The sequence below is a fragment of the Mustela erminea genome, chromosome 19, assembly GCF_009829155.1.
Source record: "Mustela erminea isolate mMusErm1 chromosome 19, mMusErm1.Pri, whole genome shotgun sequence".
NCBI classification, from domain to species: Eukaryota; Metazoa; Chordata; class Mammalia; order Carnivora; family Mustelidae; genus Mustela; species Mustela erminea.
In genome coordinates this window covers 33,945,535-33,964,451 of record NC_045632.1, presented here as the reverse complement: position 1 = coordinate 33,964,451, position 18,917 = coordinate 33,945,535, and the positions used below count along the sequence as shown (strand labels likewise).

Below are 18,917 nucleotides of genomic sequence, written 5' to 3'. Positions count from 1 at the left end.
GCAGGACATCCCAGGCTCCTAGGCCAGGTGGGAACCGCTGCTGGCATCACTCTTAACCTCATTCTGGGCCCAATGGCCAAGGAAGCGGTCTCAGGAAATCACTAGTGGGCCAACCTGCCCTCTAGTGGTGGTAGGCGGTAACTGCACCGCCGCCTGCATGCTTTTTACAACGGGGTGCTGTTCTGGAGGAAAGCTTCTCCAGCCATCAACCTGTTCAGCCCACAGGCCGGTGACAGGGAGTGGGTGCTGTTCTCCTGTCATTTCAAGCATCTCTTCACCTCATATGATATTCAACCCTAAAAGGGGAAGGAAACTAGCATGTAACTGGTACTTGCTGCCTCCCAGAAACTTTGTACACCATGCTTCCTGGACGGCTCCAAAAGTCCTGGGGACCAGGGGGGATTACTAACTCATGTCCAGAAATAGTTTGTTTTCGAAGAGCAGCAAGGAGTCAAGTCACAGTCCACTCCATGCCCATCTGACTTCCCAAGCCATGTTTTTTTACATACCACCCATCAGCGGCACCCCCCCCCCCCCACCCCGCCCAGGGCTGAGAGCCCAGGCATTCAGTAGGACCCAGCAAGCAGCAAAAGGGAGAAGGGGACACACTGGGGAGTGGTGAGGACTGTGGCAAACAGAGATGTGTGCCATACCTAAAGGGCACGGTCAAATGACTCCACGAATTTCCCTTGAGTGGGAATGTGGGGACCAATGCCTAACTGAAAGCTGAAAATCTGGATTTATGTAAAAGCTCCCACTTTTAAATATTGATGCCTGATTCCGAAAAGAGTTTAAATAGCATGCAAGTCAAACAAAGGACCGTTCTAACACTCTGAGTTTCTGTAATACTCTCACAGTACTGCTGATTCCAGAGTGGGTAGGCAGCTTGCCCACGAGCCTGTGACCAAGCAGAGACAGAGTCTGGAATTGACCCCATGTCTTCTGACTCCTGGGCCAGTGTTGCTCTCAGTTCACCTCTCTGTGGTCTGTCTTGCTCTCCCTGGGGCAGGGGGTGAACCACTCTGGACCTTGGTGAGTTAGCAGCACACATCACACTTAGGGTAGAGGCTGGGACACCATCCACATTTATTGTTCAAATTTGTCTTCAAGTGTGGCATGGCCATCCTTGGGCCTTTCTGGAAATAATGTTAGGTAGCACGTGCAGCCCCTGGGAGCTCACCCAGATCCTGCTGAGGTAGTGTCTGAACCCAGTGGCCTTGCCTGTTTATCCCAGTAGTGCCTACCCCCACATCCTTAGACAAGGCTTCTTCCAGGACATAGGTCAGACTGGGTCCATCCGTTCCTGAGGACCGTCCCTAGATCTGGGCCCAAAGTCTTTGGAAGCTGGGGTTTAAGAGGAGGGAGTCGTCCCATTTACAAATGGGAAAACCGAGGCTTGAGGCAAGACGGACCTCATCCCAAAGCCTCATAGCTGAGTCTAGGGTTTGGCCCTCAGGCCACTGGGCTAGTCAGTGCTTGGACACTCTCCCCATCCCATTTCTGGGTGGAGAACATTCCCTGGCTTAGCTGCTCTGAAAGTGCAATGTATAAATATATACTTGATTTTAAAGAGTAATAAATTAGATTTTCTACCAGCCTGCGGGTATCTGGCCAGTCATAAGTCCTATGAGATGAGCATCTGTCACATATCATATGCGAACCACGGATCATGTGTGCTGCCACGTGGTGGTACCAGGACCTATCCCACTGACCCACAGGCCACGCTGCAAGTTCCATGTAACGTCACAGAGAATTCTGCCATATGTGATCTTCTGTGTCACACATCACATCATGACACTTTCATTGTGTGACATGTCTCTGACTGGTCATGCATGTCACATGCAACACGGGGTAGTCTTTTGGCCACACGAGGCTCCTGGTCCCTTCCTGAAGACCGTAGCAAGACCAATGTGCCTCTCCCTCCTGGGGCAGCACACAGGGGCCCCCAGTGGAGGCTCTTTTCCTGAGCCCACTGTCCTGGTCAGTGGAAGTTGGCTTCACTTGGCTGAATTCAAAGGATCTTGAGGAGGGCCTTCAACTACCCCGAGGCGGCTGCGGCTGCTTGTCAAAGAACGCGAAGTCCAGCCTGGGCTCCTCACTCTGCAGGTGCTGGACCACATCGGGGGAGATGGGGTTGTTCCAGAGGCTGCAGGACACAGAGACAGGCACTGAGCACCAGGAGTGGCATGCCCATCCTCTTGTCTCCATCCCCTACAGATGGGGAGACCCAGGCCCAAGACGGGGAAGAGCCATGCCCAGAGCTACCTGGCAGGTTAGACCAGCATGGCTACCCTAAGGAGATGGATATCCTCCACACCCACCTCCTGACTTCTCCCACTCAGTCTTCATCCCTAGGAGCTCATGATCCCAGCCAGGACCACACTCATATGACACGTTCGTGCAAATAAGGAAAAACTCCCCTTCTTCATGACACTTTACTTCCATCATTTGAAGTTGTCATGAAATATTCATTTCTATTGAACAAGCCACTTCACTACCATTTACTAGAAATCTGACATACCAATATATGAATGGTGTCCCACAGAGGCAATGCTCTTGTGCAGTGCACAACCTATATGGCTATATGTGGTGGTTCTGATTCTATCATTTTAAGTGCTTACTATGTGCTAGGCATTGTGCTCAGTGCTGTATAGAACTGTTTAGTCCTCACAACAACTCCCTGATACTATCATTGAGCCCATTTTACAGATGAGGAAATTGAAGTCAAGAGAGGTTGAGTTGCTGACACAAAGTTCCATAATTGGCAAATGGCAGAGCTGGGATTTGATCCAGGTCTGTGTTCTCTCCACCAAATTCTTGGTGGAGAGAACCAAGTCTCCTCTGATAATCCTCAAGCCAGATCTTGCCTCTTTGTACAGGGAGTCCCCTTATATTATAGAGGTTGGTGTGGCCTCCCACCCATCATCCCCCCACCGTGAGCCCTTTTTACCGGATGACTTGGATGCCAGACCCTTGTGCCAGCCCTTCAACCAGGAGCCAGGCTCCACAAGCTGTGATCTGGTTCTTCTCCAAGCTTTTCAATAGATAGCAGAGAAAGGGGAAAGAGAAATGGCTTGAGTGGGAGGCGATGGGCTTCCCTGTATGCCCCACCCCCAGGCCAAGATGCTTGCAGAACCTAACACAGTACAGCAGGAAGGCTGAAGGCCAGGGGCCCAGGGAGACCTAAGGTTGAGAGGGGCTTGGACCAGAATGTGCAACTCCATGAGTTCCTGCTCTGTGGCAGGAAGTGGCCTCTTGGTTTTCCCAAGGACGGGGGTTCCCCTTGGCATGCTTCCCAGTTCTGGTTTCCCAGGATGTGCCCTTCATACTCCATTTTCTTCAGCCTGCTCATCCTCGGCAGGACCCGGGCCAGCTCTGCAGCCGCCTCGTCCCCAAGTAGATTCCAGGACAGCCTGCAGGGGAGGGGTCCTAAGGTCAGTGGCAGGAAAACAGTGAGGTCAAGGGGTAGAGACATGGTGGCAGGTGCGGAGGGCTGGGGACCAAGGAGGTTGCCACGCAGGTGTGAGAAAGGCCACTTGATAGGGTGCTTGTATGCTCGTGTGGAAGACTTTTCAGGGTGGAGATAAGTCTCTTCCTCTCCCCAACCCCCTTGTTGCGCTGGTCATCTTTCAAGAACCCAGACAGCTTGAGAGCTGGCTGTCCAGAGAATTTGGAGCACATGGTCTGCAGCAACAACGTCCTGATGCAAACTTCTACCATGCACGTGCCTTCAGCATCATATCCATGCACCCCATTTTCTCTAAAGTGGTCCTCCCCTCTGCTTTTTTTTTTTTTTATTTTAAGAGATTAATCTTAGTAATACTAATCACTACTATCAATGGGAAACCTGCGTTGACAATCCTAAACAGAAGGCAGTTACAACGACAAATACAGCACAGACAATAGTAATCATTTCTAGCCTGAACCTACGTCCTTCCGAAGATGCTGAGCCTGTGGCCTGCCCCCTGCTGGTTACAAAGGGAGAATCACGAAGAAAAACGTAAGCAGAAAAAATTCAAGCACTCTCTGGCTGGTGATATTTCAAGACCGCAGCAATTAGGTTGCACTGGCTCATCTCTGATTTACCTTTGGTATGAAATAATTATCCGCTCCATGGTCATATACACTATTTCTTGGCTTATCAAGTAAAAAATAAATCAGGAGAAGCACCAGTGTTAGGTGTTAAAGATGCCTTAGCAGGGATCTGGAGACTTTCTCTTTGGTGTCATGTAATGAGAAGGATTAAAACCTTTAAGATGGACAAACCGTAAGAGACTCTTAATCACAGGAAACAAACTGAGGGTTTCTGGAGGGGAGGGAGGTGGAGGGAGGGGGTAACTGGGTGATGGGCTTTAAGGAGGGCACATGATGAGATGAGCAGTGGGTATAAAACTGAACCTTTGAAACCAATAATTCATTATATGTTAATTAATTAAATGTAAATAAAAAATGTAAAAAAAAAAAACCCTTTAAGATGCAAACCTAATACCCTCTTGGAATCCCCTGTGTCCTATACCCTAGGAAAGAGCATTTTCTTCCATCGTGTGGTCAGGGTCCCAGGCTAGTCCTCAGTGTGGTTCGCCCCTGTGGCTGCCCAAGGCCAGACCGTATCTGATTGCCAGGAGGGGGGTGGGCACAGGCAGGGGGCCGGTGGGGAGCATGCTTCACCACGAGCAAGAGGTTTATAAATCGAGGTTCTGTAAACCAGATGAGGTGATCTACCCAACCACCTCCCAAAGGGAAGGTCAGGGGCAAAGAGCTTTCAGGGACCCACTAGTCTACCTCCCCGCCTGCCCTGCTCCAGCCCACAGTGGGGGAAACAGGCAGGAGAGGCTGAATGGATTTGCCCAATATCACTCATGGCCACAATGTTCAAATTTCCTCAAGAGGAGGCTTAAGACCTTCCCCACTTACAGATGGGGGACCGGTCGGGGAGCTTTAGGCCGGAAGGTGGTGGGCAGCCAGGCCAAGCCCCCAGACACCCGCCCTTTCCCGCTAGGGCTTGTTCCAAGCACTCACAGGACTTCTTCCAGCGCGGGGCAGAGCACCAGGCTGGCAGCTAGGGGCTTGGCTGCGTGGTTGTCAATCTCACAGGAAACCAGGCTGGGGACAAACAAGAGGACAGGCTGAAGCGTGACTGAGTCAGCCGCATCTCCAGCCAGCCTGCCTCTGCCCACCGCGCACAGTCGGGGCCCGAGGCAAAGGAGTGGCCTGGGGTGGGGGTGGGGGGAGACTTAGGAAGGTGCCCCTTTTTGCCCCAGGCTTCCTTATACTTGAGGTCTCTGTCCCTTCAAAAGCCTTCCCAGGTGCCAGATGCTGCCTCCCTCCCCACCAACCCCAGCTCCCCAGGTGGTCAGGAGAGGCGACTCACTCGATCTGCCTGAGCAGTGGGAGCCCCTGATGGAAATGTGGGACCCCTGTCGCCAGACTGTTCACTGCCAAGCTGTGAGATAGGGAGACACCTGTGAGAGGAGCCCCGAGACCCGCCCTGGCTGCTCCTCTGCCCACACTCCATGGCCCACACTCACCTAATCTCTTCCACATATGGGTGTCCATCCAGGGCCTGGCTCAGGAGCAGTGCCCCCTCTAGGCTCAGGCTGCTAGAGGGCAGGCTGGGGAAAGGGGAGAAGGTGAGTGGAAGGTGGGCAGGTGTGGGGCTCAGGAGCCTTCCCAGAGCCCCCACGCTCAGCATTGTTTCAGGCCGCCCCATCAGACCATCAGGTCACTGTCACCCCAAACCTTCTCCCCATCCACACAGGACTCCGGGGGGGGGCGGTGTTAAGGGCCCCCAGCTTTTAGGGGTGAGATCCTAAGTTCAAAGCGGGGCTCTTTCATGTGTCAGTAAAGCAAGCTCTCCATGCGTCTCTTGGCTTGGTTTCCCTTGCCTGGAAAACGGAGCAGCTAGCAACCGGCCTTGGGGCTGGCTGCTGGGAGGCTTTGGCAAGGCCGGGGGCAGAAACCGGTGCTTTTCTGTGGTCCAGCCCTTTGCTGACACTGCCTCACCCGCCCTCAGAGACCGGTTCAGGGACACACGGAATGCAGACCATGGTACTTCTTTTGCACATAAGGAAACCGAGACTCAGAACAGGTAGCGGCTTGGCTCACGGCCCAGAAGGCGCTGGTCACAACCCAGGACGAAGCTGGGTCTCCTGACCACCCTGCCCCAGGCTCCCGAAGCAGGGGAGGAGTGGGCAGGGCGGGGGCAGGCCGTCCCAGCACATACCACGACCTGACCTAGGGCTGGCAGTTCCGTTAGTGGAGGCCTTGATTCCCCAGCGCTGTCTGCGAACCCCTCCCAGCTAGCCCTGCAGAAGAGCCCGGCGGAGGGACACTCACTGTAGGACTCTCAGGTGGTGGGGCAGCCTCTGTGCCAGCCTCAGGGCTGTGACATCTCCCAGGACGTTGTAGCCCAGCCTGGAAGAGGACAGAGATGAGGGTGAGCACCGGGCCGGCTGGCTCCAGACCCCGTGTTGCCCTGGGCGCCCTGGGGAACACAAAGGCCAGGAGGGCTTAGGGGATACGAAGGGCAGAGGGCAGCCAGCAGGACCCACACTTACATTAGCTCCTCCAAGTGCTTGCAGAGGGCGAGAGACTCCACCAACAGCACTCCCCCAGCTGGGCCAATGCCATTCCCTGAGAGGCTGAGGGTGGGTGGACATCAGACCCTGGGATACCCAGGTCCCCCCACCCGAGCGCACCCGCTAGGGCCCTGAGAGACCACACCCCCGCCGTAGACCCTCTCCACCTGAGGGGGCAGGAAGGACCAGACCAGGGCCTGGGCTGGCTGAAGATCCCACGGCTGGCGGGGCCCGCACGTAACCCAGCCCCACCGCTTGGACACTGAGGATGGCACAGGAAGGTCAGCTTGAGGCGGGGCCAGGGTCTCTCCGTCCGCGGTATGGCTACTGAGGGCCCCTGTCAGGAGGCCTGACCACTCACTCTATCTTCCTGAGCTCAGGCAGCGCGGGGAGGATGGCAGCTAGGTGCTGGGCACCGAAGTCTCCGATCTGGTTGTGGCTCAAGCTTGGGGAGAGAACAACAGGAGGACTGGAACCATCCGCCTGCCCTCCATGTCATTTCGTCCACAGCCCCCCTCTCAGCACAGAAGGGGTAGTGATGTCTAGAGAGAGGCCCCAGCTCACACTGAGGCAGGCCCCTCAACCGGTCTGAGGTGAGGACTTCCGACCCTTGTCTTCTGTTTCCAGGATGTTCTCCCTGGTGTCTGACCTGAATCCCTCTTGCTGCAGCCCACAATCTCACAACCCATCTTGGGGTTTCCTGACGGTCTAGGCCTGGGGTTGTGAAGGGGGAAGCGGGTGAAGGCACGCGGATAGGCTGGGCAGAGCATACTCAATCGAGGATCCCCTTGCTTTTCCCATCTCGCCCTGCTCAAGTTGTCTTGGGTTGGGGGACAGAGAGGCAACTCACCCCAGCTCCTTCAAGCTGCTGGCAGCTCTGAGAGCCTCCAAAAGTTGGAGGCAGCCGACATCACAAATACCATTCCTGCTCAGCCTGGAGAAGCAGAGGCCTTGGTCAGGAGCAGAGGCCCAGGCCTTTGAAGGTGCTAGGTTAGGTTTGCCAAGCTTTTACACACCAGGAACCCATATGCTCAACTTCAGGGGTTGGTTGGGGAGGGGGACAGGTAAGGTGGGGATGACTGTACCCAGAGTCCAGATGAGAAAACTGAGCCCGGGGAGGAACCATGACTGGCCACGCACTGCTGGTGACTCCCAGGCAAAGCGGAAACGCAAGCCCAGAGCTCCCTGCTCCCCCAGCCCAGGAGCTGTGGCCACACTGTTTCGTCTGGCCAGTCCCTGCCTCAGCCTCCATGTCAGGGAACACCCAGGCCACCCTGGCTAATGGCCAGTTTCATGGGGCTCCGTAATCCAGGCAAATCATTTCTCCCCGGCAAAGGTGTTCTAAGCAATGCAAACACTGGGCTTTTCCATAAAGCCAGTTTATTGATCTTTTCTGCACCCTGACCTTGCCCTGCCCCCATGAGTGGCGAAAACCCAAACCCAACAAACCACAGGAGGTAAACTGTCAAGGCCCTGTGTCAAGGATCTGAAGGTTGTTTTGTTTTCCTTCTTTTCACAAATTAAACTTTAGGGAAGTGCCTTTCGGAGAATTAATTTTGGATGAAATGACCTAGTCCCATCTGATATGCTTCTCAGAACTCTCTGACCTCATCTGTCACGCACTCTAGGCAGCCACGTCGGGGAGGGGACTCGGGGAGACACAAAGTCTCTTGGGTTTATCTGTAGTCGCCGCATTTTATATTTTGCAAAATCCCAAGAAAAGAATGTGTTATATCTGTTAATCAAGGTGGCCAGGGGCCCACAGGAAGAACGCCAAGGTCACCAGATCAGAGACCATACCGTCCTTACTGACCCCCAGGATTGGTACTACTTGGGAGCTTGTTAGAAATGCAGAATCTAGGCAGCGCAAGCTCGTGGAATCAGAAATGTGAACGAGCACACAGGGAGAACGGTGCACATTTAGAGCTGTTCCAGGATTTGGGCCCAGCCCCTGGCGGTCACTCCTATAGCGGGAGGGAGCTGGTGGCAGCAGAAGGCAAGAGCGGTGGGCACTGACCTGGGAGGGCAGCAACGTCCCCAGGACAGGAGTCACAGAGGGTCCTCAGGGAAATGCCTCTAGTGCTTCCCTGGGCGGGCGGTCCCCGCAGACCCCAGGTGTGTCCTCCCACTCATTCCCATGGGGTCACTGGGCCACTCACCGGAGGCTCTGCAGGACGCTCATGTGGCTTAGTCCCTGGGTGAGCAGGGCCAGGGCGGAGCTGCCCAGCGGCAGATGGCTGAGGCTGGAGGAGAGGAGGCCAGAGGAGGACATCACTGGGGTTGGGTCCCCGGTAGAGACCAAGGCCCCATCCAGTCGGCAGGCCTTGGTGCTCAGCAATCCCCAGGGACCTCCAAGATAGCCATTTACATCCACACGAAGTAGACAAATTGTATAAAACAAAACCACATGAGGCATCCAAAGGCCGTTTCTCTGCATGAGTAAAGGCCACCCAGGCAGCAGGTCTGTGTTCCGAAGCACACGGGACCCAGTCTGCTGACCAGGCATCCTAGCGGCCCCAGAGTGGGCATATACTCGAGGTTGAGCACTGAGCTTAGGGCCATTCTGAGAAGTAGAACTCTCTCATCCCCATTTTGCAGATGAGGCACACTGAGGCTCAGAGCATGATTAGAGAGCTTATTAAAGGCCACACAGAAAGTAGAAGCAACAGAACAGAACCCAAGGCCATAGGACTCCTGTTCCTGAACCCCAAGCATGTGTCACCCCTGGGATCACACTCCAGGCCCCCACCCGGGGCAGGAGAGGGGAATAATAATAATAATAATAATAATAATAATAATAATAAAACAGGAGCCAGTACTTGCAGAGTGTGAACTCTGTGCCAGGCTCTGTTCCAAGGACTTCATATGTATTATCTCATTTAATCCTTGCCACACCCCTAGGAGGTAAGTGCAGCCATTTTTGCCAAAGTTAAGATGGGGAGAAAAGCACAGAGAAGTAATTTGCCCAAGCTCACACATTCAGAGGCATCCTGGTCTGCCTAGAATTGAGGGGGGCTCCAGGATGGGCGACTCTCAGCCCCAGGGAAACTGGGACAGCAGTCACCCTACCAAGGGTTGAACCCAGGTGGCATGGCTCCTAACCAGGGGCCATACCCCTGACTATTCGGCCACAGATGGGGCAGGTGGAAGACGTCAGCTGGTGGAGGGGAGGAAACACTCAGAAATGACAGATCCGAAACGGGCAGGGGCGTTTGGACGGTGGGGAATCCATCCCCTCTCTTCATCATGCCCCCTGTAGAGCTGGGGTGGCCGAGCAGGTGGGAGGTAAAGAGAGTGGCACTAGTTGCCTGGGAAACCAGGGACAGGTCACACATCTGTCCTGTTCTCTGTGGTACCTCCAGCCCCGGGTCCTGGCAAACACTTGTTAAATGCATGCATGAGCCAATCAACGATCTCATTGGGCCTCCAACACTCCCTCTCCCTGCCCCCACCCAACAAAAGCTTCCAGAAGGAAGGCTGACAGAGGTGAAGGCACATGGGGGGAAGACAAAGAAACAGCTTGGGAGAAAGACACGTGAGTCCTCTGGTCAAACGTCTCTCCGATACCATCCATGCCCCGGGTCCCCAGGACAAGCAGAAAGGGACAAAGTGGGAGAATTCTACTGTTACTGGGCAAAAAGTCAGAAGGCTACTTTTAAGCCTTATTCAACACATATGTTGAAAAAAATCTGGAAGCAAATTCACACACTGCTCCTTCATAGCAGTTTCCCCAGGGGGTGTCACTGCCAGAGGATTCCGTGTCCTTTGTTACATATTTCTGTAATTACGAAACTTTCTATAACCGGGGTATATTTTTGGTCATCAGAGAAACTTAGAGATTAACAGTAAAAGACACTGTGTAAAAGGTTCTGTCTAGATACTGATATGACTGGGCACAGTGGAGGGGGTGCTGTCCTTCACACTGAGACTATCTCTGCTCTTGTTGGAACCCGGGGACTTCCAAATTATAGGTGAGAGTAAAAACACTGCCAGTTCCCAAGGAAATGATTGTAAACAAAGAGCGCCGACAGCTGTGCCTCTCACCTGCCCACAATTTGTTTCTCCCATTTCTGACAATAGTGTCCAGAAACACCGCCGGCCCCTCAAGTCCAGATAGTTGGGTGGGCATGTGACCCAGATCTGGCCACTTGGAAGACTGTAAGCTTTGATCCCCAGTGCTTGGCTTAGGGGTGGGCATGTGACCTGAGCTGGTCCAGTGAGAATCATCTAGAGCTTATAACTACAGAGAGAAAGGTGCTCCTTTTCTGTGAAGCTGGAGAGAGGAAACCTGCCACCCACAGAGACCACCTGCCTGAGAATGAAGTCAAGATGGGGTGGGGACAGGGCGGAGAGAGAGAACAAATACAGAACCCCTGGATACAGCCATGCCTGAAGTTAGCTGCCTTCTAATTTCCTGTGGCATGAGCCAGTCAGTGTCTGGCTTGGGTCAGCGTGACTGAGGATTTTATTTCCAGGGATCAAGCATTTTGATGGCACTCAGCCAGGTAAGGGAGTAAAAGGGAGGGTAATTTGGCTCACCTGTATCCATCAGGGATGTCACAGCTTGTGTTCACAAGAGAGGAAAAGGTTCCTAGGCTCCCAGCTCCTCCCCACCTTCCTCCCTCCCCATCACCACCACCACCACCACTTACTCGAGCCTCTTCAGCCAGCACATCCCCTCAAGGACCGTCATCAATGCTTCGGTGTCCTTCTCAACAAATGGGTTGTTGGATAAGCTGGAGAGGCCAAGTACGAGGTGAGTGTCAGCCAAGCCTTCCTGGCTCCTGGAGCTGAGCTATCTCACTAGCCATCTGCATCTCTTAGTGTCCTCAGTGGGGGCAACTCGGGGTCTGTAGATCTTTTGCAACTTGGTGGTCCTGCAGATCTGTGGACCACCCTCTTTGTCCAGGCCCCACCGGGGCACTCCTGGCTCAAGGGCTGGGCTTTGGGGTCCCTGAGGAGGGGGCATGGCCGTTGGCCTTTGGCTGTCTCAGATGATCCAGCTGAGAAAGGATGCCCTGGATGAGGGCTGCAAAAGAGGAAGCCAGGACCAGGGGACACACGGACACACATGTGCAGTGATCCCTTCGACCCCACAGACCCCCTGGCAGAGAAGGGCGATGACCCCCATTTTACATTTCATGTGAAATGTGAAGACAGACAGGCATGGTTACTCATCCTGGATCGCTCGGAGCCAGTGGTAAGCTGGGACCAGGAAGGCAGTGCTCAGCCTTCCCAGGCCACACCCAGGATTGCTGGGCTTCATCAGGGAGCCAAGAGACAGGCCGAAGTCTCACCACCCACCTTACCAAAGGCCCAGCTCTCCGCGCCACCCCTGCCCTCGGCTGGGCCATCCCTTCCCAGATCCACCGCCCCCGCCCCCGCCCCCGCCCCCTCCTTGACTCACTCCAATTCCTCCAGGTGGTGGCAGTGGCTCAAACCAGATATCAGGTGGGCCAGGCCCTCAGAGCTCACACAGCTGGAGGTCAGCCTGGTGGGGGTCAAAGGCAGAAGGTCAGACAGGGACTCAAGGCCTTGAGAGCTCTTAAGTGTTGCTAGCAGAGGCCAAGGAGGAGGGGTGGGGCAGGGGGGAAGGTGCCCTCCTTCCCTTCATAACTCTCCCCCACCTTGGAATCATTAAACTTAGATACAGCCTGGACCAGTGGAGTATTTCCCTAAACCGTACTCAGGTAGCAACTTCACCACCTGTGCCATAGTCGGGCCTCACTGTAAGTCTAGCTAGCGATGGGCTTTTACCACGAGCTCTGCATCTTTATTTAAACCACAAAGCTGAGTAGCAAGTACTAGAGAGGTGTTCAAGAGCCACTGGCCCCAAAAGGACACTTGCTCCCGGATGCAATCAGTTGGTTTACAGGAGAATTAAAAGTGAGAAAAGCTTCATTGTGCAACCATCATACTGACGTTGGATTGAGGCAAGCCTTCTCAGCGAGGGTGGAAATCGGCAGACGACAATGTGAGAAAGGACAGGATTTTCTACAGCGTCTTAAAGTGTCTCCCTCCAAGATATGGGTTAATTAGAAAGGGGAAAACAGTAGCTTTGCAGGGGAAGAAAGCTGGCAGGCACTCCCCCCTTCAGCAGGGAATCACAGTTATTACTGCCAGCATGGGGAGGAAGCCGGGGCGGGTGGGGGGGACAAAGTGTGCCTCCCCGAAAAGAACACAACACCACCTCTGTGAGTTTCTGCCCCAGGGGCAGGACCTAAACCTCAACTTGAGGGAACCCTGAAGCCAAACAGAGGGAAAATCACACAGATGTAAATGTCATGACAATATCGTGCAAGACAAAGAGGGCCTGAGGACCCGTCCAAATTGGAGACAAAAGGCAAATGACAATTAAGTGTAGAGAGTGATCCTAGGTAGAATCCAGGACTCGGGGCTGGGGGGGCGGGTAGGGGAAATGCGACAAACAACATGACTGGGACATTTGGCAAAATTGGAATGTGAACAGTAGTTTTGATAACGATAGTGCAGGATGTTAAATTTCCTGCGTTTTATAGGTTTACTGGGTTACAGGAGGGAATGTTCTTAGGCAATTCACTGAAATAGCAAAGGGTGAAGGGGCACGTTTATTTTTTATTTTTATTTTTTTTGAGAAAGTATTTTTTTTTTTTTTTAGATTTTATTTATTCGACCGAGAGAGATCACAAGTAGGCAGAGAGGCAGGCAGAGAGAGAGAGAGGGGAGGAAGCAGGCTCCCTGCTGAGCACAGAGCCCGATGCGGGACTCGATCCCAGGACCCTGAGATCATGACCTGAGCCGAAGGCAGCGGCCCAACCCACTGAGCCACCCAGGCGCCCCAAGGGGCACGTTTATGCAACGACTTTCAAATGGCTCGGCAAAAGAGGGAGGGAGGAGAGCAGAAGGGAGGGGTGAGGAAGGAGGGAAGAAGGGAGAGAAGATATTGACAGGGGGTGAATTTGGGAAAATGATATATGGTACTGCTTCTAGGTCTTCTGTTCATTTGCAGTTATTTCAAATAATAAAGGAAAAAGAGGAAATCACTCCTGCCATGTGGCAATGTGGATGACCACACACCCTGCCATCATTTTCTGGCCTCAAGGAGTCCCAGCCCCTGGGGTGGGGGAGGGGGCAGGAAGTGTGGGGGCAGAGCACAGCCTCCCAGTGAACGTCTTGTCTGCATACCTGAATGTCTTCAGCTCAGACAGGGACCGAAGGAGGCTTTGCAGCAGCAGAGAGCTGGTGTCACAGAGGTTTACCTGGGACAAGCTGCAAAGGCCAGAGCACATTCCAGAGGATTTCAGGTTGGATGCTCCTGGGGAGGGGGGGGGGTCATCCAGCATACAAAGACCGGGGGGGGGGGCAGGGGGCAAAAGAGGGGAAAGAACCACCCAAGCGCTCGCAGTGGGGGCACCTAGGCCACCCTGGGGTTCTCCCCCAACTGGCCAAGTATGATTCTCTCCTGCTTGGGGAAGCAAGAAGGCCAGAGAAAGAAATGTTACCCCAGGCTCTGCTCATTCCCATGCTGACCATATCCTGGATTGGTCAGCTTCTCCCATGTGGCCTGGTTGGGGCACTGGGGGGTGATCAGAGAACTCAGGGCCCTAGCTGGTATTTCAGGGTTCTGACCTGAGCTGCTGCAGTCTGGCACATGTCTCCATCAGCTGCCAGACAAGAAGGTTGTGGTGGGTCCCAAGGTCACAGTGAGCCAACCTGGAGGTAGATAGGGAGGCAGAAGTTTCTGAACACCAGTGACTCAGTCACTGCCTAGAAGGAGCTTACCTTTGAGGGGTAAATAAACACGAATGAAATAAAGTCCCACAATTTTCTATTCAATTATGGCAAGTGCTATGAAGGAGAAGTCCAGATGAGGCAGCTGGTATGGCGGTGCAGGTTGTTCACTGCACAAGGGAACACACCTAAGGAGGTGAGTTGGGGCTGATATCCAGCTATGGTCTGATCCTCAGAATGTACACAGGCAGGGCTGCATTCATTCAAAAGGGGTGACATTTTAATTTCCAAAATGAGCTGTATGGATTAGGATGCTGTGAATCCAGGCATCTGTAATGGTGGGTCATGGGAGAACTTGACTATGTCTGGGGGTTCAGAGGGGCTTTCCTGAGGTGGTGGTATTTCAACTGAGACTTGAAGGATGAGGGAGAGCTAACTAGGTAAAGAAGGAAGAAGGCAGGAGAGGAGAGAACATTCTGGTCCAGTGATAGCCTGTGCAAAGGCCCCGAGGTCAAAGGGAGCAAGGTGGTGTTGGGGGAATTGAAAGGTGGTAGGGATGAGTAGAGCTGATACTGAGGTTTGGGGTGGGGTTGGGCAGGCTGGGCCAGACTTCTTTGGCCATGTAGACACTCTGGATATCAAAGGACTCTAAGCAAGGCACAAGACCCATTTATCAGAAGCAACAGTTATCCCCACCCCTGGCCCATCACCAGCTACCCCCTGGGGGCCCAGGTACTAGGTCCTACCTGAGGGCCATGGCCTCTGGGTTCTCCTGACAGGGAAACTCCAACTGGAGAGAGAACTGCTGCTGGGTCTCCGAAATGCTGAGGAGAGAACGGGTAGCCAGCGCGAGGTGCACAGCAGCTTTCCTGTGGTGGCTGAGCTCCACCCAGGGCTGCCCGTCTACTGACTCTGAGCTCCCAGACCCAGGATCCATCTGGACCTAGGTCAGTGGGACTCTACAGCCTTTGCTCTTAGCTACTCCATGTCATTCTGTCACCTCTAGTCCTAGAGCCACAGTGCATGCTGACTGTAACCCAGGGGCCACTTCCAGACAATCAGTGTGGATGCCCAGCTGTGTCTACCTGGGATCCAGCAGCTCTTTGTCTTAATTCCGTGGCTGCCATCCTCTCTCTGGCCCTGTGGCTTGATTACTGCACAAGTCCCAACAAATATGTGTAGTCCCTGCCATCTTGGAGATCCAGAGAATTTGCTAGTGACACAGCTGTTACTGCACAAGGCCAGAGACTGACGTCTAGGTGAGGGACGGTCCCAATGGTCATGAAAAGATGAAGAATTCTGAGGGGCCTTCTCCCTCCACTCACCTTATTTCCGTGATGTTGCCTGAGGCCTGGGTGCAGACTTCTAGCAGGGTGAGCACCCCGGCTGTGCCGACCCACGGCTCCTCCACCCTGTTGCAGAAACAGAAGGAGATGAAGCTCCCCTGGGGTGAGCTGGGGTGGGGGGGGGCAAGGACGGGGCTCAGACACTTTTTGGCTTTATTTAAAAACTATAAAATTACACAACTAGGCACAAGCATAAAACAGGAAATTAACAACACCCTTGCTCTGACAGTTACTGCAATAATCCCAACGGAAAATATTCTTTTTTTTTAAAACAGCAGTTTTAGGCTTAAGGAAAGGTCCATATAGAGTTGCATGGCAAAGACAAGGAAATACAATCCTATATAGAACATCCCCATTTTGTATTTAAAAAAGGAAAAAATATGTATGGAAAGAGAAGAAAACATGGATAGAAACAGGGAAACAGGGGCGCCTGGGTGGCTCATTCAGTTAAGCGTTTGCCTTCAGCTCAGGTCATGATCCCGGGGTCCTGAGATCGAGCCCCATGTTGGGTTCTCCGCTCGGTGGGGAGTCTGTTTCTCTCTCTCTCTCTCTCACCTTCCCTGTCCTTCTACCTCACTTGTGCTCTCTCTCTTGCTTACTCGCTCTCAAACCAATAAACAAAATATTTTGGAAAAAAAGAAATGGGAAGACAGAGATTCAAGAAAAATCTATTAAAAGTTGACGACAGTTGTTTAGATGGTAGAATTCTCACGAGTGGTTTCTCCCCTTCTTCCTTAGTTTCCAATATTTTTCCGGACTTTCTACAATGTGCGTGCATTAATTTAGGAGCAGGAAAAAAGAGAGTTGTTTAAGATATTTCTGCTTTTGAATTTATGTTGAGTTTTTTTTTCTTTTTCAAAGTACTATTTTCTTATGTTCATCTGGATTTTCCACAAATCTCTACGACGAGGATGGATTATTTTTAGAGTATGAAAAGTTTTATTTTAAAGCGTTATTTTGGGTGAGCCAGCAATGCTGGGTAGATACCCACAAGAACTGAAGGCAGAGACACAAAGAGGTATCTGGACACCATAGTCGCAGTAGCATAAAGAACCACAGACAAAAGGTGGAACCACCCAAGGGTCCACGGATGGATGGACGGACGGACGGATCAACGGAACACGGTGTCTATGTACAAAGCAACATCAGTCAGCCTGGAAAAGGAAGGAAATTCTGACGCCTGCTTCAATGGGGATGAACCCTAAGGCCATGATGCAGTGACACAAGCCAGTCACAGACAGGACAAATCCTGCCCGATCCCACTTAGACGGGGTCCCTAGAGCAGCCCGAACCGTGGATTCAGAAGGAGAATGGTGGCTGCCGGGAGCTGGGGGAGGGGGAAGCGGGGTTGTGTGTCTTGGGAGTGAAGTTTCAGTTTTCCAAGAAAAGAGCTGTGGATGCAGAATGATGAGGCTGCATTTAACACTCCTGAACTTCAGCCTTGAAGATGGTTAGGAGGATAGATTTTGTTAGGTCTGTTGTACCACAACCGAAGGAGAACGGCATCTGGGACAGCCACGAGACCTCACTGGCCTTGTCACTGGCTGTGCTGAGACGTGCCGAGCCCCGGCCATGAACTCAGGGTTTGGGACCCAGATATGTAACTGAGTCTCATGGAGCCTTCGGGTCTAAGTCCCATTCCGGGAAAGTCAGGGGTTTAGAGGAACGAACGCAGTGATGTCGGGAGGAAGCTACCAGACAGAGCCAGCCAGTGTAGACACGGCCCAGCCGGCCTTTTGTCCACAGGTCAGTGATGTAAAAGAGGAAAGCAGGGCGGAGGCGTGTGTGACAAGGACTTAGAGTCCTAAAAGCCATCACGATTCCACGCCAGTGTGCTGCCTGACTGGCTCCTGGGTCCGACATACCAGCTGCCCCATTTGGGGACGGTGGGACCTTTTAGATCGGACTGGATCTGATTCTCCTGGGAATCCTCATTCAACCGCGATTGTGTGCAAAATATCCTTGTTTTTGTTTTTTTTTTAGATTTTTATTTATTTATTTGATAGACAGAGAGAGATCACAAGTAGGCAGAGAGGCAGGCAGAGAGAGAGGGGGAAGCAGGCTCCCTGCTGAGCAGAGAGCCTGATGTGGGGCTCGATCCCAGGACCCCGAGATCATGACCCGAGCCGAAGGCAGAGGCTTAAACCACTGAGCCACCCAGGCCGCCCTCGTTTTTTTTAAATTTGTGGTGAAATGTTTAGGAGGCGTGTTTTACAAGATCTATAACTTGAGGACAATTTAGCCAAAAAAAAAAAAAAAAAAAAAAAAAAAAAAGATGAAGCAAGCATAAAGAACCCCCAATAACCGTCAAGCCCAGGGTCTCAGGACAGGAGTCTTTTTACTGCTGGTAACTTCTCTCTACTGCTGGTAACTTCTCTGATTTTCTGAAAAATTTCTTTTCTATTTATTTATTTGCTTTGTGATTTAAATTCACAATAGTTGACTTACAGTGTATTACTGTTTCAGACCCAGAGTTTAGTGATTCTTCAGGGGCCTAGAACACCCAGTGCTCATTCCATCCCATGCCCTCCTTAATGCCTGTCACCCAGTGTCCCCGTACTCCCTTCCCCCTCCCCTTCAGCAACCCTTTTCTGGAAGTTTTAAAATGATCTCCGTGAGCAGGCACACCCGGTATCTGCTATGTTATTGCTGACCTCAGCAGGGTGTCCTCTTCGGGTTCTTGTTTTTCTTCAGTGCCCAAGGAGATGCCCACCTCAAGGAGGGCAGCCTCTCCGTGGGCCTGAGGGGGTTTCTGGGGCTAAGGCAGGGCCCAGGTGGCAGGGTGGGGTACGGGATGTGGCTGGGGGCACGATCCTGGGGGAGACCCATTCTCGGGGGCCCTGAGCGAGACAGTACCTGAGACTGAACAGCCCCACCGGCCACCTCAGCAGACTCAGCAGTCGCGTCAGCTGCTCCAGGCCCAGGCAGCACCGGGTCAGCCTGGGGACAGAGGTCCGTTACCGGGGTGGCTCTCACCGGGAGCCCCCGCCCCTCCCCCACTCCCATGGGTGGGCCCAGCGACTCACGTGAGAGCCGTGAGCTTTAGGGCCTGGTTCAGGCCGGTGGCCAGTCTGGACACATGCTCTGGCCCAAAGTTGCACTGGCTTAGCCTGCGGGCAGAGGGGAAGGGGCAGAGCCCAGGTGAGGCCTGCTGGGGCTCCAGGGCTGCTGTCCTGCCTCTTCCCATCTCCCCTAGGGCCGGCGGGGTGCCCCACACAGAGGACAAAGGCCTGAGAACAGGCCCATGATGCAGCTCCCGCTCTCTTGAGAGATATCTCTTGAG

At 53.1% G+C, this 18,917-nt stretch overlaps 1 protein-coding gene across 15 annotated transcripts in view; it reads right to left on the bottom strand.

Moving 5' to 3' along the window:
* Positions 1-505: 505 nt before the first annotated feature.
* The window catches only part of NLRC5 (NLR family CARD domain containing 5), an 86,040-nt gene continuing 67,628 nt past the window's right edge, over positions 506-18,917 (bottom strand). For 10 of the 15 annotated variants that reach the window (XM_032326431.1, XM_032326429.1, XM_032326434.1 and 7 more), the window contains 19 exons: positions 18,661-18,744; positions 18,491-18,574; positions 15,614-15,700; positions 15,035-15,112; positions 14,187-14,270; positions 13,743-13,826; positions 11,986-12,069; positions 11,231-11,314; positions 8,738-8,821; positions 7,429-7,512; positions 6,940-7,023; positions 6,558-6,641; positions 6,337-6,414; positions 5,529-5,612; positions 5,372-5,443; positions 5,020-5,103; positions 3,330-3,413; positions 2,951-3,034; positions 506-2,146 (listed from right to left, as the gene is read on the bottom strand). In XM_032326431.1, the coding sequence (XP_032182322.1) occupies positions 2,035-2,146; positions 2,951-3,034; positions 3,330-3,413; positions 5,020-5,103; positions 5,372-5,443; positions 5,529-5,612; positions 6,337-6,414; positions 6,558-6,641; positions 6,940-7,023; positions 7,429-7,512; positions 8,738-8,821; positions 11,231-11,314; positions 11,986-12,069; positions 13,743-13,826; positions 14,187-14,270; positions 15,035-15,112; positions 15,614-15,700; positions 18,491-18,574; positions 18,661-18,744 (1,603 nt within the window). In that variant the 3' untranslated portion in view covers positions 506-2,034. Of the gene's footprint in view, positions 2,147-2,950; positions 3,035-3,329; positions 3,414-3,756; positions 4,218-5,019; positions 5,104-5,371; positions 5,444-5,528; positions 5,613-6,336; positions 6,415-6,557; positions 6,642-6,939; positions 7,024-7,428; positions 7,513-8,737; positions 8,822-11,230; positions 11,315-11,985; positions 12,070-13,742; positions 13,827-14,186; positions 14,271-14,476; positions 14,542-15,034; positions 15,113-15,613; positions 15,701-18,490; positions 18,575-18,660; positions 18,745-18,917 lie in introns of those variants that run through there. The other 5 variants (XM_032326439.1, XM_032326437.1, XM_032326440.1 and 2 more) reach the window with 5 other exon arrangements.